This window comes from Nomascus leucogenys, chromosome 4 (assembly GCF_006542625.1).
Source record: "Nomascus leucogenys isolate Asia chromosome 4, Asia_NLE_v1, whole genome shotgun sequence".
NCBI classification, from domain to species: domain Eukaryota; kingdom Metazoa; phylum Chordata; class Mammalia; order Primates; family Hylobatidae; genus Nomascus; species Nomascus leucogenys.
This window is the reverse complement of record NC_044384.1, coordinates 71,708,146-71,724,687: the sequence shown is the minus strand read 5'-3', so window position 1 is coordinate 71,724,687 and position 16,542 is coordinate 71,708,146. Positions and strand designations below refer to the sequence as shown.

At 45.7% G+C, this 16,542-nt stretch overlaps 1 protein-coding gene across 4 annotated transcripts in view; it reads left to right on the top strand.

Moving 5' to 3' along the window:
- The window catches only part of SPIRE1 (spire type actin nucleation factor 1), a 222,721-nt gene extending 218,809 nt beyond the window's left edge, over nucleotides 1-3,912 (top strand). For all 4 annotated transcript variants that reach the window (XM_030810796.1, XM_030810795.1, XM_030810794.1 and 1 more), the window contains one exon: nucleotides 526-3,912. In XM_030810796.1, coding sequence (XP_030666656.1) covers nucleotides 526-784 — 259 coding nt within the window. In that variant the 3' untranslated portion in view covers nucleotides 785-3,912. The remainder of the gene's footprint in view (nucleotides 1-525) is intronic.
- Nucleotides 3,913-16,542: the final 12,630 nt, after the last annotated feature.

Genomic DNA, 16,542 nt, shown 5'->3' with positions numbered 1-16,542 from the left:
CCTGCTTTCTTTCATTTTCTTTTTTTGAGACAGTTTCGCTTTTGTCATCCTGGCTGGAGTGCAGTGGTGCCATCTCGGCTCACTGCAACCTTCACTTCCCAGGTTCAAGCGATTCTCCCGCCTCAGCTTCCAGAGTAGTGGGGATTACAGGGGCCCGCCACAATGCCCAGCTATTTTTTTTTTTTTTTTTTTTTTTTTTAGTAGAGACTGGGTTTCACCATGTTAGCCAGGCTGGCCTCCAACTCCTGACCTAAGGTGATCTGCCCGCCTCAGCCTCCCAAAGTGCTGGGATTACAGGCGTGAGCCGCCGCACTCGGCCTTCTACTTTCTTTTCTAAGTAATATTTTTTAGCCTTGTCTCCAATAAGAAATTTTTTTAGAAGGACATATGATTAAATCACTCATCCATTCCATGATGTTTTGACAACAAATTTACTTTTTTTTACACATATTTTCTTAATATTGCAGTAGACCTATAAGTAACAATGCTGGGCTTCTGTTTTGTTTTCTGTTGTTTTTACCCCAGGTTTTCCTCAAAATCTAAGTCTATGGACAAATCAGATGAAGAACTCCAGTTTCCCAAAGAGTTGATGGAAGACTGGAGCACCATGGAGGTGTGTGTGGACTGCAAGAAGTTCATTTCAGAAATCATCAGTTCAAGCCGGCGCAGTCTGGTGTTGGCCAACAAAAGGGCCCGATTGAAAAGGAAAACGCAGTCTTTCTACATGTCCTCGCCAGGCCCCTCGGAGTACTGCCCTTCGGAGAGGACGATCAGTGAGATCTGAGCCTCGTGCCTTTCAGCTGCTTTTGTGCTTAGAGTCAGCATCCGTGCGCGAGAACACTGAGCCAGGCTGGCTCTCCTTTCTGTGGTTTTATTTAATGGGCTTGAATTTGCATTAGATCAGATTTGTGCTGCATCACATTGTTCCACAGACTGAATGCTGTGTTCATATCGATTGATGAAACGTGACAGGTCTGCCAATTGCTCGTTTGCACTGAGAGAGGACAACAGTTTGAAACTTACTTTTGTGCGTATGTGGCTTTGGAAGCCAGTAACTACTTCCTTAGTTCAGTTATTTACTGTTCCTCGAATAATCTCCTGACTAAGGCAAAAAAAAAAAAAAAAAAGCTTCTCCTGCGAGAATCAGTCTAACAGAGATGCCGATGTCAGCACAGCCCTAAGCAGTAAGTCATATTGGCATTTCCACGTGACTGTGTTTCTATCCCATGTACAGAGAGATCCAGAGCCCTACACTCCAGGATCTGGGGGCTTACAGCACAGAACCTAGAAGCACCTGCTGACACTCTTCAACTGATTTTTAAATGTTGTTGCTTGGAGATAAAAATTACATAGGGGACTTCATGCCTGCATTCTAGTGCAAAACATCTGAAGAGCTGTACACCCACAAGGGTGACTATTTCCCCTGAGTGGCCGTGTTGTCCCAGTGCCCTGGATTAGTGTCTCCTGAGTGGATGACAGGTCTTCATTCTCTATCTTGAATGTATTATGGTTACTAATAGTTTTATGATGGAGGTCTAAGAATTAAAGTTGTGTGGGAGTTTCAGGACAAAGGAAGGCTAAAACTTTGTCAAGAAGTTGAGCATATTTTGGTTACCTATGAGAAGGATTGTGACAGCGTACAGTAGCAGCTGTTGGCCACACTGCAGAAATGAGCTGGAGCTCATGCGTTTTCAGCTACATTTTTCATAACTTTATAGTACATCCATCTTCAGTAAATTAAGCCACAATTTGGTACCTAGGGTCTCAAACTGAAATTTATTTTTATAAATGAATTTTAAAAGAAAAAATGTCTACTTCTTTTAAAGTTAGAAGAAAATTAACCTGCTGACAGGCAACATTTTTGGGGTGCTTTCTGCACTAGTTTTCCTTGTAAATGATTTGAGTGAGTAGGTTTGGTTTCTGACGAAAGCAGACTGGAGGGTAGCATTGTATGCCTCAAATATCTCAGTGTGTTTGGCTCATACATGGGCTATACTTTATTATTTTGGTATGCTTACAAATGACCAACCAATCAAATTGTCATTAATGTTCGGAAAATCTGTTAACGCACATGCACAATAATTTCCTGAAAGCCATAGGACATGTCTGTAGTCAGCACCACGACAGCACCGTTTCATGAAAGGCATGGTGGCTGCATTTCATACCACATCAAAATACAGTAACATTTCTATACTAAATTAACAGTAATACCTCAAAACTGCTCCGGTAGTAGTTTTTAATGGATTGAAATTTACAGTTTAGTAAATGGCTTAAAATTACTTATACTTATGAAATAAACTTTACCAGTTGACTAAAATAATGCATGTTAACAGTTGGTCTGTATTTGCATGTAAAAGTGGGCGACCAGAGAACCCTTATTGATTACTTAAGTGTTTAAATTATTTTAAAGAGTCCTGTTTAAGAGCTTTCAGAATTGTACTGGGTGAATCTCATTTATAAAACTTCCTAAGAGACTATCTGAACTCTATACTCCAGACAGTTAGGTGGGAGTATAAATCTACCCCCTTTGATGACCCCAGGCTTGAGTTTTTAAAATGACTACCCAGAAGGGCACAAGAGGGAGGAAATGGTATTTGTATATGTATGTAAATATGCACCTAGGAGAATGTGCTTTTTAAAATAATGACTACTGTTTTTATTAAAACATAAGAAACTACATCCCCAAAATAAGACTTTCATTCACATTCACAAAGCAAACCTCTAGTAAATGTCTTTCACTTCACTTTATGATAGTGTATTGGATGATTTGGGCATAACGATCACCTCTTACCACAGCATGGAACATACATTCTTCAGCAGCATTAACGGAGTTTGCCAAGTGCATTAAAGAGGTCACGTGGAGGGTACGTTCATTTGAAACAATCTGCAGAAAGTGGTGTAAGAAAGGGCACATGGCACAGTTGTAGAAATCAAATTACTATCATTTTTTGTTGCCAAAAGAAAATCTTACATTTAACCCCCCTTTGTACCACCCCCCTCCACACTTCACCTAAGCTAGATAATTTCCACAGGGTAATTCACTAAGAGCTTGTGGAACTTGGTTTTAAAATCCTTAGCCTAGTCTGACTTTAGGCACAGCTTCCAGTTCTTCCTTCCTTGTCCTGGTTTCTTGTTCAGCTTTTACTTCTAATCCAACAACAAAAGAAATGTCTGGCTGGTCTCAGCTAGAGTCTGATGTGTCTTAGAGCATGTATGCATATCTGAACTGTCATCCCTGCTCTCATCTCAGCTCCCTCCAGGCCTGAGCACCGGTTCCTTTTGTCCCATACGTCATGAAGTCACACTGTTGGGAAACCTGTGCTTCCCTCTCCATGGCATAACTCCCTGTCAGTGTCGGAGTATATAAGAATGCTTGTAAATACTGTAATATATTTATTAATATTTGAAAGGCATTCATTCAGTGGACAGTGGGAATTAACTCTCCCAAGGCAAGTGAAAATGAATGATTGACATGTACATTGATTTAACAATCTTACTAGATTTTAATTCTTAAGGATTTCAAATGAAACCAGGAGTTGGTTATGTAAGAGGCTTAAAATGATCTTATGTTTAAAGAGATTCTGTTATTAGCACCATGAACTCGTACTAAGAAATTTTTAAGCCTTTTATTTTTCTAACTATATTAATATAGGAGTGGATATTAGGTGCCATATAGGAAACATAAAAGTTGTTGCTATTTGCTAAAGCAAAATAGCAGAAAATTTTGTATGTGCAAAACTGTTGAAGCACCACAGAGAAATGTGTGCTACTGACGGGGCTTTTACTAGGCTTCCTGCGTGTGTAAAAGTCGAGGTATTGCTGGCATTCAGGGTGACATGATGGTACTAAATGTTTTCCATTAAAGTCTTCTATTTTAAAATTTAGGGAAAAATAAAATGGCTTTCCATCAGACCTTCTGTGTTGAGTTCCTGTTGTAAGACGGTGATGTCTTTTGGTAACTAGCTGTCAGAAATCACCTCGATTGGGAAGGCAGGGTACTTTTATCAGCAGCCTGTGATCTTTGAAGAAATACAGTCTAGGCCGGGCATGGTAGCTCACACGTGTAATCTCAGCACTTTGGGAGGCCGAGGCAGATGGATCACCTGAGGTCAGGAGTTAAGTGACTCTCGTGCCTCAGCCTCCCGAGTAGCTGGGATTGCAAGTGCCTGCCACCACGCCCAGCTAATTTTTGTATTTTTGTACATGGTGGCCAACATAGTGAAACCTCATCTCTACTAAAAATACAGAAAGTAGCCGGGCGTGGTGGTGTGTTCCTGTAATCCCAGCTACTGGGGAGGCTAAGGCACAAGAATCGCTTGAACCCGGCAGGTGGAGGTTGCAGTGAGCTGAGCTCGTGCCACTGTACTCCAGCCTGGATGACAGAGCAAGACTCCGCCTCAAAAAAAAAAAAAAGAAAAAGAAAAAGAAAAACAGTCTACAAGGACCTCACTGGAAAAGTTAACATGTTGTCACCACAAGTGACAAACAGCCATGAGTAGGAGAGTAAAATTACATAAAGAGTACATAACATTTTATTATGTGTCACACATATGGAGACAAATCCTATGGGAGATGGATGAAGCTTTCACAGCTTCCTGGAGGCATAATTGATAAAGCAGAAAAGCCTGCACAGCTCAATAACCAATAAGTCATATTGGCATTCCCGCGTGACCGTGTTTCTATCTCCTTCACAGGTGCTGCCTTTTTACAGTTGTGGCAGCCCTACAGCAGGCAAGTCAGTCGGCAGCATTTTTCCAACAGGTTGTGCGCACTTTGTGTCTCTGCATCACATTTTGGTAACTCTCCCAACATTTCAAGCTTTTTCATTATTACTGTATCTTTTATGGTGATCTGTGATCTTTGATGTTACTGTTGTAATTGTTTTGGGGAGCCATGACCTGTGCCCATATAAGATGGCAAACTTAATAAATGTTGTGTGTGTTCTGACCGTTCCCGCATCTCTCTCCCCCTCTCCTCAGGCTCCCCGTTCCCTGAGATACAATATTGAAATGAGGCCAAAAACCCTACAGTAGTGGCTTCTAAGTGTTAAGTGAAAGAAAGAGTCGAAAGTCTCTCGCTTTAAATCAAAAGCTAGAAATGATTATGCTTAGTGAAGCAGGCATTCAAAAGCTGAGATAGGCCCAAAGCTAGGCCTCGTGCACCAAACAGCCAAGCTGTGAATGCAAAGAAAAAGTTATTGAAGGAAATTACAAGTGCTACTCCAGTGAACACGAATAAGAAAGCAAGCTGTGTGTGATGCATGCCTGTAGTCCTAGCTCCTCAGGAGGCTGATGCAGGAGGATCGCTTGAGCCCAGGAGTTTGAGGCTGCAGTGAGCTATGATGACACCACTGGATTCTGTTCTGGGTGACAGAGACTCCATTTCTTTAAAAAAAAAAAAAAAAAAAAAACAAAACAGCCTTATTTCCTGATACGGAGAATGTTTGAGTGGTCTGGATAAAGATCAACCAGCCACATTTCCTTAAGCCAAACCTAATCCAGAGCAAGACCCTAATTCACTTCAATTCTTTGAAGGCTGAGAGAGGTAAGGAGGCTGCAGAAGAAAATTTGAAAGCTTGCAGAGGTTGGTTCATGAAGTTTAAGGAAAGAAGCCATCTCCATAACATAAAGTGCAAGGTAAAGCAGCAAGTGCTGATGTAGAAGCTGCAGCAAGTTCTGCAGAAGATCTAGCTATGATCTTGAAAAAGGTGGCTACACTACACATTTGCAGTGCAGATGAAACAAGATGCCATGTAGGACTTTCATAGCTAGAGAACAGTCAATGCCTGGCTTCCAGGCTTCAAAGGCTGACGCTCTTGTTAGGGACTAATGCAGCTGGTGACCTTAAGTTGAAGCCAGTGCTCATTTACCATTCAGAAAATCCTAAGGCCCTTGAATCTGAAGCTAAATCTACTCTACCTGTACCCTGCCAATGACTAACAAAGCCTCGACAGATGACAGCAGATTTGTTTACAGCAAGGTTTACTGAATGTTTTAAGCCTACTGTTGAGACCTACTGCTCAGAAAAAAAGATTTCTTTCAAAATATTACTGCTCATTGACAATGCACCTGGTCACCCAAGAGGTCTGATGGAGATGTACCAGGAGACTATTGTTGTTTTCATGCCTGCTAACACAACATCCATTCTGCAGCCCATGGATCAAAGAGTAAGTTTTACTTTTACTTAAGAAATACACTTCTTAAAGCTTTAGCTGTCACAGGCAGTGGTTCCTCTGATGGATCTGGGCAAAGCACGTTGAAAACCCTCAGGAAAGGATTCACCATTCTAGATGCCATTAAAAACACTGGTGATTCATGGAAGGAGGTCAAAATGCAACATTAACAGGAGTTTGGAAGAAGTTCATTCCAAGACTTCAGTAGAGGAAGTAACTGCAGATGGGGTGGAACTAGCAAGTGAACTAGAATTAGACATGGAGCCTGAGGATGTGACTGAATTACTGCAGTCTCATGAGAAAACGTAAATTACTGAGGCATTAGTTCTTGTGAATGAGCAATGTGGTTTTTTAAGAGGAAATCTACCAGTGAAGATGCTGTGAACATTGTTGAAGTGATCAAAGATTTACAGTAGTGCATACTTAGTTGATAAAGCAGTGGCAGGGTTTGAGAAGATTGACCCAGATTTTGAAGGTAATTCTACTGTGGGTAACATGCTATCAAACACCATTGCATGGTATAGAGAAATTGTTCATGAAAGGAAAATGCAGTTGATGCAGCAAACTTCATTGTTTTGTAGAACGTGTCCCTAAAATACGAGGAGAGGAAAGTTCTTGTGTCTTTATGTTAACTAAGAATGCATGGTTTACCTTCTAAATATCTTACACATTACATAAAGTTGAGTTTTATATTAATCCATTTACATAACCTGTTCCCTCAGTTGCCAGACATTTCTTAAGAGCCCCTTCCTCTGAAGTTCCTCTGTGATGTGTATGTCAAGATACTTGTGTGTATGTGTCCAACTCATAATCCACATGTCCAGTGACTAAGTCCAAGTCATAATCTTTGACTCGTGCTTCCTGTATTGCAGATATACAAAGAATTTGGATACCATAAGTAGGAAAAGCTTTGGGTAACACATATTTAACTTTTTTCTTACCAGCTCCAGTTGAGGAAAAGATGTACAGTTGTAAATCATAGTCTACAATTTCATAAAACTACCTTTAGGAAAGGGCTTGATTGCATATGTGAGTTATTTAAAGACTCTTTGGCCAGGCATGGTGGCTCATGCTTGTAATCCCAACATTTTGGAGGCCAAGGCAAGTGGATCAGGAGTTCGAGACCAGCCTGCCCAACATGGTGAAACCCCGTCTCTACCAAAAATACAAAAAATGAGCCTGGCGTGGGGGTGGGCGCCTGTAATACCAGTTACTCAGGAGACTGAGGCAGGAGAATCGCTTGAACCCGGGAGGTGGAAGTTGCAGTGAGCTGAGATTATGCCACTGCACCCCAGCCTGAGCAACAAGAGAGAAACCCAGTCTCAAATAAATAAAGACTCCTGATATCGCTGCAGAATGTGCATGTGCTCGCACCAGGCACACGCACACACACATTGATTATAATGCTAATAAAAGGCGTGGCGCTTCCCTCCTATTAGCCAAAGGCATGCGAAACCTCTCCCTTTGCCCACCCAAAAAAGTTTTAAGAGCTAAGACCTTAATATAAAACTCTAGGCCAGGCACAGTGGCTCATGCCTGTAATCCCAGCACTTTGGGAGACTGAGGCGGGTAGATCACTTGAGGTCAGGAGTTCAAGACCAACCTGGCCAACGTGAGGAAACCCCGTCTCTACTAAAAATACAAAAATTAGCTGGGCATGGTGGCGTGCACCTGTAGTCCCAGCTACTCAGAAAGCTGAGGCAGGAGAATCGCTTGAACCTGGGAGGCGGAGGTTGCTGTGAGCCGAGATTGCGCCACTGTACTCCAGCCTGGGTGGAAAAAAAAAGTTCAGATGCAGTTACCTGGAAAACTGAATTTTCACTACTATTCCAGCTCATCTTGTTAACATACACATGGTGTCTAATATGTTAGCCATTGCCATGCAGGGCACTGCAGCTGTGCTCCCGATAGTGGTGGCTGCCTCGGAGCCCGTTTGATGAAAGCAGTGACAGCAAGTGCTCCAGAACTGACAGGACAGCGCTCCGGAAATGTGGGGCATCTGGAAGTTTATGTCCACAGGGCTTGAGAGTTGAAGAAGCATCTGCATGTTTGACACAGCTTAGTGTTCAGATTTCTTTTGGCACCAAGAGGGCCAGACACTGTGGGTCCCGTGCTTGGAATGGTCACAGCTGCTGCAATAAGGCAGGTTGTCTGTGAATTGAGGGCATGCGGCTCACTTGAAGCTTGCCCGTCTTGTATACATTCTTCTTTGCTTTGGGACTCCCTTCTGACTGCAGCAATCATCTGTTGTCCCTGATCTGCCTCCATCCCTAACCCCCTTCCCTAGGGTGACAGCAGAAAGCACATCCCAATTCCTCCCAGTAGCAAGAGTTTTTAGGAGAGTAGAAAGCCAAAGATGAGGATTTCTGCAGCTCTAACCTGAACCTCAGGCTCCTGAGCAGACACTGTGTGGAGCCTCTAGGGAACAGTGTGGCAGAGGAGGGACAGACAGCCCACATCTGCACAGGACAGCCTTCCGAGCAATGCAGCTTCTACAGAAAAGTCACTTTTTTTTCTTTTTTTTTTGAGACGGAGTTTCACTTTTGTTGCCCAGGCTGGAGTGGTGCGATGGCGCGATCTCGGCTCACTGCAACTTCTGCCTCCCCACGCCCCCCGCCCCTGCCCTCCGGTTCAAGTGATTCTCCTGCCTCAGCCTCCCGAGTAGTTGGGGACTACAGGCACCTGCCACATGCCTGGCTAATTTTGTATAAAGAGACGGGGTTTCTCCATGTTGGTCAGGCTGGTCTCAAACTCCCGACCTCAGGTGATCCGCCCACCTCAGCCTCCCAAAGTGCTGGGATTACAGGCGTGAGCCACCAAGCCCACCCAGTCACTTCTTTTTCTAAGAGAGAGGGTCTCACTCTCACCCAGGCTGGAGTGCAGTGGTGCAGTGGTGCAAAGCTGCTCACTGAAGCCTTGAGCTCCTGGGCTCAAGCGATCCTCCCTCATCAGCCTCCTAAGTAGCTGGGACTACAGGTGCATGCCACCATGCCTGGCTAACTTTAAAAAAAAAATGTAGCGACAGGGGTCTCCTGTGTTGCCCAGGCTGGTCTGGAACTCCTGAGCTCAAGCGATCTGCCCACTTCGGCCACTCAAAGTGCTGGAATTACAGGTGTAAGCCACCATGCCTGGCCACTTTCTGTGTGTGCTTTTGTTTGTTTGTTTTTGTTTTTTGAGATGGAGTCTCGCTCTGTCACCCAGGCTGGAGTGTAATGGCACGATCTGGGTTCACTGCACCTTCCACCACCTGGGTTCAAGCAATTCTCCCGCTTCAGCCTTCTGAGTGGCTGGGACTACAGGCACACACCACCAATGCCCAGCTAATTTTTGTATTTTTACTAGAGATGGGGTTTTGCCATATTGGCCAGGCTGGTCTTGAACTCCTGAGCTCAAGTGATCTGCCCGCCTCAGCCTCCCAAACTGCTGGGATTACAGGCGTGAGCTACTGTGCCAGGCTTTAAAGTGATAAAACTTTCATCTTGGATATCTCAAAGGGAAAAGAAGCCTAAGAATTCAGCTTGCCCACCAAGGGGAACATGACTTGAGAGAAGAAGCCACTAGCGGGGCATCCACCATAGTCTCAAGGTTGCTGCAGAAGGCAGATGCACAGAATATCGGCTTGGGCCAGGGGATCTGGATGTGACTGGTTGGACACTGCTCTATGTGCAGCAGCTGCAGTGAGGGACGGCTCTCTACTCCAAAATAATACTCAACTAGCAAAATGGCTTTTTCAAGACCCAGAACCTTTTGTCCTGATGACTGAAAAAAACTAGTCTGTAACTAGCAAAGTAGATTATTTCTCAGCAATACCTAGTTTTCAAGTAGCTGGAATTGTTCTAACTAAACTGTGCTCCAGCATGGCAACAAAACAGCTACCTAACACTGGGACAGCTCCTAAGCATTTATGAATTTGTCTCTTTGATTTTAAAGCAAGAGTGTGCTAGGCGCAGTGGCTCACGCCTGTAATCCCAGCACTTTGGGAGGACGAGGAGGGCAGATCACCTGAGGTCAGGAGTTCGAGACCAGCCTGACAAACACGGAGAAACCCTGTCTCTACTAAAAATACAAAATTAGCCAGGCGTGGTGGCGCATGCCTGTAATCCCAGCTACTGGGGAGGCTGAGGCAAGAGAATTGCTTGAACCCGGGAGGCGGAGGTTGTGGTGAGCTGAGATTGTTATCATTGCACTCTAGCCTGGGCAACAAGAGCAAAACTCCGTCTCAGAAAAAATAAATACATGAAATAAAGCAAGAGTGTTAGACTAGGTGTTCTCTAAGGTCACTTTCAACTAGGAGAGAGATTCAGGATACTGTGTGAACAACCAGTATACTACACAGGCATCAACAAGTAAAGACACTTGAAGCCTGAGCCAGTGTGACTTGAGAAACAGCGTGTAATCCAAGCCAGCCCTTCACTAAAGTGAAGTGTGAAATGACTGATACTTTCTAAGCATTATTTCTGTGTTGATGACAAACCTGATTATGAATATTACATGAAAGCAAGGAAAGTGCAAAATGTGCTGCACTTATTCGAAACTGGAGGCAAAGGCAAATTCAGTTTTACTAGTTGCTATAAAGAACCTGGCTCCATCTCTCAAAATTAAAAAGAAAAACCTTAGAGAGATGAGTTGACTATTTTAAAAAGGGACACAGCCCCTTACATCAGCCATTTGGTGTTAGTACCAGTGGTTCATCTCTGGATCCTGTTGGAGGGAAAGACCTTATCTGCCTTGGCCATAGCAGACATCTGGTGTTTTTGTTCCCACAGCGTAGTATGCGCTTCCTATTGGAGATGTAAAGAGAAGCCGGTGACTGTCGGGTGCGCGCACACAGCAGGCTCTTCTCCTCCACTTGGCGTATGTGGCAACACTACTTGCGCTAAAAGGAAACACAAGTAAAGACAACTTCTTTTGTTCTCCAGCTTGGTCAAGGATAGTGAGCACCGCTGCAGGTAGTCCCTGAGATATGCACCTCCATGTATATTTATGAGATCCCAGCAGGGAGACTTCACACTCTGGCCCTCAGTGCCAAAGTCTCCATCGCTGCCTGAACTCCTCACTAAATTTGATCTCTATGGTCGGCTTTTATTTAGAGCTGATAAGACACATGGCCACCCTTCGGCAGGAATCGCCCACAACCTCTCACCTGACAGGCTGTCTCAGCTCTGTTTAAATGTGTCTAGGACAAAGCAGAGCTGATTCTCTGCGAAGTTCCGTCTTTGAATAGGTCAAAGAGTTGGGAGTTGTGCCCTCATGTCACTTCCTCCCATTGCTGACTCGCTGGTGCTGCCCACGGGGCTCTGCAGAGCATGCCTGCTCCCCCTACCAAGTGGCTCCCTCACGTCGCCTCTTCCTTCCCACTCCTCCCTGCAACACGTCCCACTACTTACGGCTTCTGCATTTTATTTTTTCCATTGTACCATCTAACATTCTACTACATTGTTCCATGAACACAGGCATCTTTATCACATTGCTTCACTTGCCGTATCCCCAGCTTCTGAAAATAATTCCTGGCATGTAACAGGTGCTTAATAACTGTGAGGGGAATTACTGACTGAATGAGCAGGCTTAATACGGACATGAGAATAAGTGATAAATACAAAGATGGAACCATCAAGATGTCTTCAACTGACATGGTGTGTTAACTGCAGTTCAACAGATAAATGCAACATACAGCTCCGTGTCTTTAAGTCAGGAGTACAATTCTAAGTGAACAAATTACTGCAGCCCTAAAATAGCTCATTAGAATAGAGAAGGCCAAGTCAGCAGCTCATGCTGTGAGCATGGTTGACTTGTGCCAGTCTGGGCTTTCTACCTCCCGCTTGAAAATGCCACTTGTCACACATTCCTCTTGGCTCTACCCACCACTAGAACCCAAGTCGGGTGACCTGCACAGCCCTGCCTTCCAACCTGGCTTTTCCCATTGACAAACTGATGTGCAGAAGAACAGGGATCCTGAAGACCTGTCATCAAAGCTGCTTTATGAATGCAAAGGGATTTATTAGTACAGAGCTTGTACTCATTAATTTTTTACTACTTGCCTCTTTTGAGTATGGTAGTTAACTCTTAAGAGTAATCATATGGCTGGGCATGGTGGCTCATGCCTGTAATTCGAGCACTTTGGGAGGCCGAGGCGGGTGGATCACAAGGTCAGGAGATCGAGACCATCCTGGCTAACATGGTGAAACCCCGTCTCTACTAAAAATACAAATAAATTAGCCGGGCGTGGCAGCTTGTGCCTGTAGTCCCAGCTGCTGGGGAGGCTGAGGCAGGATAATGTCATGAACCTGGCAGGCGGAGCTTGCAGTGAGCCAAGATCGCACCACTGCACTCTAGCCTGGGCGACAGAGTGAGACTCCATCTCAAAAATAGATTAATCATACAAGTTTTATTATTGCACGGCAAAAGAAAGAAACGGAGTGAAGAGACAGCCTGCAGAATGGGAGAAAATATTTGCAAACTACACAACCAGCAGGGGACTAAGATCCAGAGTTTACATGGAACTCAGCAATAACAGCAAAATAGCCCAATAATAAGGTGGGCAAAGGACATGAATAGACATTTTTCAAAAGAAGACATACAAATGGCCAACAAGCATATTTTATTTTTTAATTTATTTTCTTTTTTATTGAGACAGGGTCTCACTCCCGTCGCCCAGGCTGGAGTGCAGTGACACAATCACGGCTCACTGCAGCCTTCACTTCCTGAGCTCAGGTGATCCTCCCACTACCACCTCCGAAGTAGCTGGGACCACAGAGGTGCACCACCACGCCTGGCTAATTTTTTGTGTTTCTAGTAGAGATGGGGTTTTGCCACCTTGCCCAGGCTAGTCTCAACTCCTGGGCTCAAGCAATGTGCTCGCCTCGACCTCCCAAAGTGCTGGAATTGCAGGCCTGAGCCACTGCACCCGGCCCAACCAGCATATTTTAAAATGCTCAACATCAGCCAGGCGCTGTGGCTCATGCCTGTAATCCCAGCATTTTGGGAGGCCAAGGGGGGCAGATTATGAGGTCAGGAGTTCGGGACCAGGCTGGCCAACATGGTGAAACCCCGTCTCTACTAAAAATACAAAAAATAGCTGGGCATAGTGGCAGGCGCCTGTAATCCCAGCTACTTGGGAGGCTGAGGCAGGAGAATCGTTTGAACACGGGAGGCGGAAGTTGCAGTGAGCTGAGATGGCGACACTGGACTGGGCAACAAGGCAAGACTCCATCTCAAAAAAATAAAAAATAAATAAAATGCTCAACATCACTATCATCAGAGAAATGCACATTAAAACCGCAATGAGATACCACCTCAAGCTAGTCAAAATGGCTATCATTGAAAAGTCAAAAAAATTATAGACATTGACAAGGATGTGGAGAAAAGGGAATGCTTATATACTGTTGGTTGGAATGCAAATTAGTACAACCTCTGTGGAAAACAGTATGGAGTTTTCTGGTTTCATTTGTTTTAGCTTTTTTGAGATAGGGTCTCACTGTCTTGCCCAGGCTGGAGTGCAGTGGTTTAATCATGGCTCACTGCAGCCTCGAACTCCTGGATCAGGTGATCCTTCCACATCAGCCTCCTGAGTAGCTGGGACTACAGGCACACATCACCATACAATGCAGAAGGTATAAGTAGTGGGACGTGTTGCAGGGAGGAGTGAGAAGGAAGAGGAGACGTGAGGGAGCCACTTGGCAGGGGGAGCAGGCGTGCTCTGTAGAGCCCCGTGGGCAGCACCGGCAAGTCAGCAATGGGAGGAAGTGACATGAGGGCACAACTCTCTCTCCAGCTAATTTTTGATCCAGCAATCCCAACTCTGGGTATCTACACAAAGGAAAATAATTCATAAAACTACCTGCAATTTTGTTTATTGCAGCACTATTCACAATGGCAGGGACATAATCAACCTGAATGTATGTACATCAGTGGACAAAGAGCTAAAGAACACATGGTATATGCTCAATGGAAGACTCTGAGGGTGAGAGGGAAGTGAGGAGTGAGAAATTACTTAATGTGTAATGTACACTATTTGGGTGATGGGTACACTAAAAGCCCAGACTCCACTACGTGACAGATCCGTGTATCAAAACTGCATTTGGCAGGGCGCAGTGGAATCACGCCTGTAATCCCAGCACTTTGGGAGGCCAAGGCTGGGCGGATCACCTGAGGTCAGGAGTTCTAGACCAGCCTGGCCAACATGGTGAAACTCCATCTCTACTAAAAATACAAAAATTAGCCTGGCATGGTGGCAGACACCTGTAATCCCAGCTACTTGGGAGACTGAGGCAGGGGAATCGCTTGAACCTGGGAGGCAGAGGTTGCAGTGAGCTGAGATCATGCCACTGCCCTCCAGCCTGGGTGACAGAGTGAGACTCCGTCTCAAAACAAGACAAAACAAAAAAAGCCTTTGTACCCCTTAAATTTAAACAAAAATGAGTGTTAAAGTTTGATTAACGATTTTATACCAGTTAGGCTGAAGTAAATATTAAACTTTCAAATGTGTCATATTAAGATAATTTGGCCAATAAAATAAGGAAAAATATGAAAATAAACTTTATGACATTATTCTATGCTTATGTTACTATTAATACATAGTTTTAGAAACTTTGCTTTTCAGTAGCTGACCGCTGCCAGTTTTCCAGGGCTTACTGTACGCAAGCATCCTGCTCAGCATCCCATTCTCTCCTCCCACACTCAACTCTCACACAGACGCTATTAACGGCCTCTTTTACAGATGCAAAACTTGGGAATAATAACGTAGTCATTTGCTTAAGGTGAAACCACTAGCCCGGCATGAAGCTGAGGCTGCAGCTGCCCTCGGGCCGCCTTCGGGCAGCTCTGACTCCAGGCGGTTCTCCAGTCACCAAAGCCCTTAGAGAAGACCCAGGACCATCAGCTCAAAAGCAGGACATCTGCCTTGGCTCGGAAGAACTTTGAGCCCAGGCTAGTCAAATACATATGTGAATAGTTTTAAAAAATAGTTCAAGGCAACATAAATCTCTAGGAATTGATGGTGATGGTGGGCTGTGGCGCTGTGGGGCGGCGCCGGAGGGAGAGCTCTGCAGAAGATCTGAGGTTGGGCTCAGAGGGGCCACCGCTGCCCGCCTGCATCACTCACCCGTGCCGGTGCCTCAGCCTTGCTTTTGACCTTTTTCAGAAAGGGACGAGAACCCTCCCTAGCTTTCTAATCAAGGGACTTTATGACAGGAATATTTTTGGAGCAGTGTAAGAAGTGGGACAGCATGAGTAAGAGGCCAGACAGAAGGTGACTGTGCAGACAAGTACGAGGCGGTGCATTCACTGCCTGCATAACAGATGACCCCGGGCTCTGCAGGAGGTGACGAGCATTTATGGCAGCAGCTCTGGCGGGGGATCCCGGCCTGGGCCTCGCACGAGGTGGCAGTGGAGATGGCAGCGAGACCCGCAGCCTCTGGGGGCTGCACCTGGGCTGGAGGATGGCGTCCGTGGTGGCCACTCTGAGGGCCCCTCCAGGGTCCTCTAAGCCTGGCCGAGTGACCATGTGTGGGCCGGCCGGGCTCGCGCCACGCAACTCCGGACTTGGCCTCCCCTCAGCCCCCAAGCCCCGCGGCCCGGCCTCCGCAGCGGGAGGGCGACACGCAGGCAAGGTCACAGAGTGGCAACGCCAGGGACGAGTACGCAGAGCAAAGCGGGGCGGGGAAACCCAGAACTCAGCCTAGATGCTGGAGGAAGGTGCGATGTCCAAACAGCTCCGAGAGAAAAGGCAGGAGGAGGACGTTGGCCGGGGACCCGGGCTTTGTTTGGGAAATGGGAGCAGCACTTATTAGAAATGGGGAAGAAAAGCCCTGTGGCGGGAGAAGCAAGCTCGTTTTCTGTCTGTTCATGGGAGATGCAGGGGCGCCTCTAAGAGAGGCTGCAGTCCCAACTGGTGGCACACACCTGTGGTCCTGGCATTTAGGGACAAGGCTGAGGTGCAAGGATGGCTTGAGCCCACGAGTTTGAGACCAGCCTAGGCAACATAGTGAGACCCCATCTCTTACAAAAAAAAAAAATACTGGCCAGGAGTGGTGGCTCATGCCTGTAATCCCAGCACTTTGGGAGGCCAAGGCAGGTGGATCACGAGGTCAGGAGATGGAGACCATCCTGGCTAACACGGTGAAGTCCCGTCTCTACTGAAAAACAATACAAAAAATTAGTGGGGTGTGGTGGCAGGCGCCTGTAGTCCCAGCTACTTGGGAGGCTGAGGCAGGAGAATGGCCTAAACCTGGGAGGTGGAGCTTGCAGTGAGCCAAGATGGCGCCACTGCACTTCAGCCTGGGCGACAGAGCGAGACTCCATCTCAAAAAAGAAAAAAAAAAAAATTAGGTGTGGTGGCGGGGGCCTGTGGTCTCAGCTACGCAGGAGGCCGA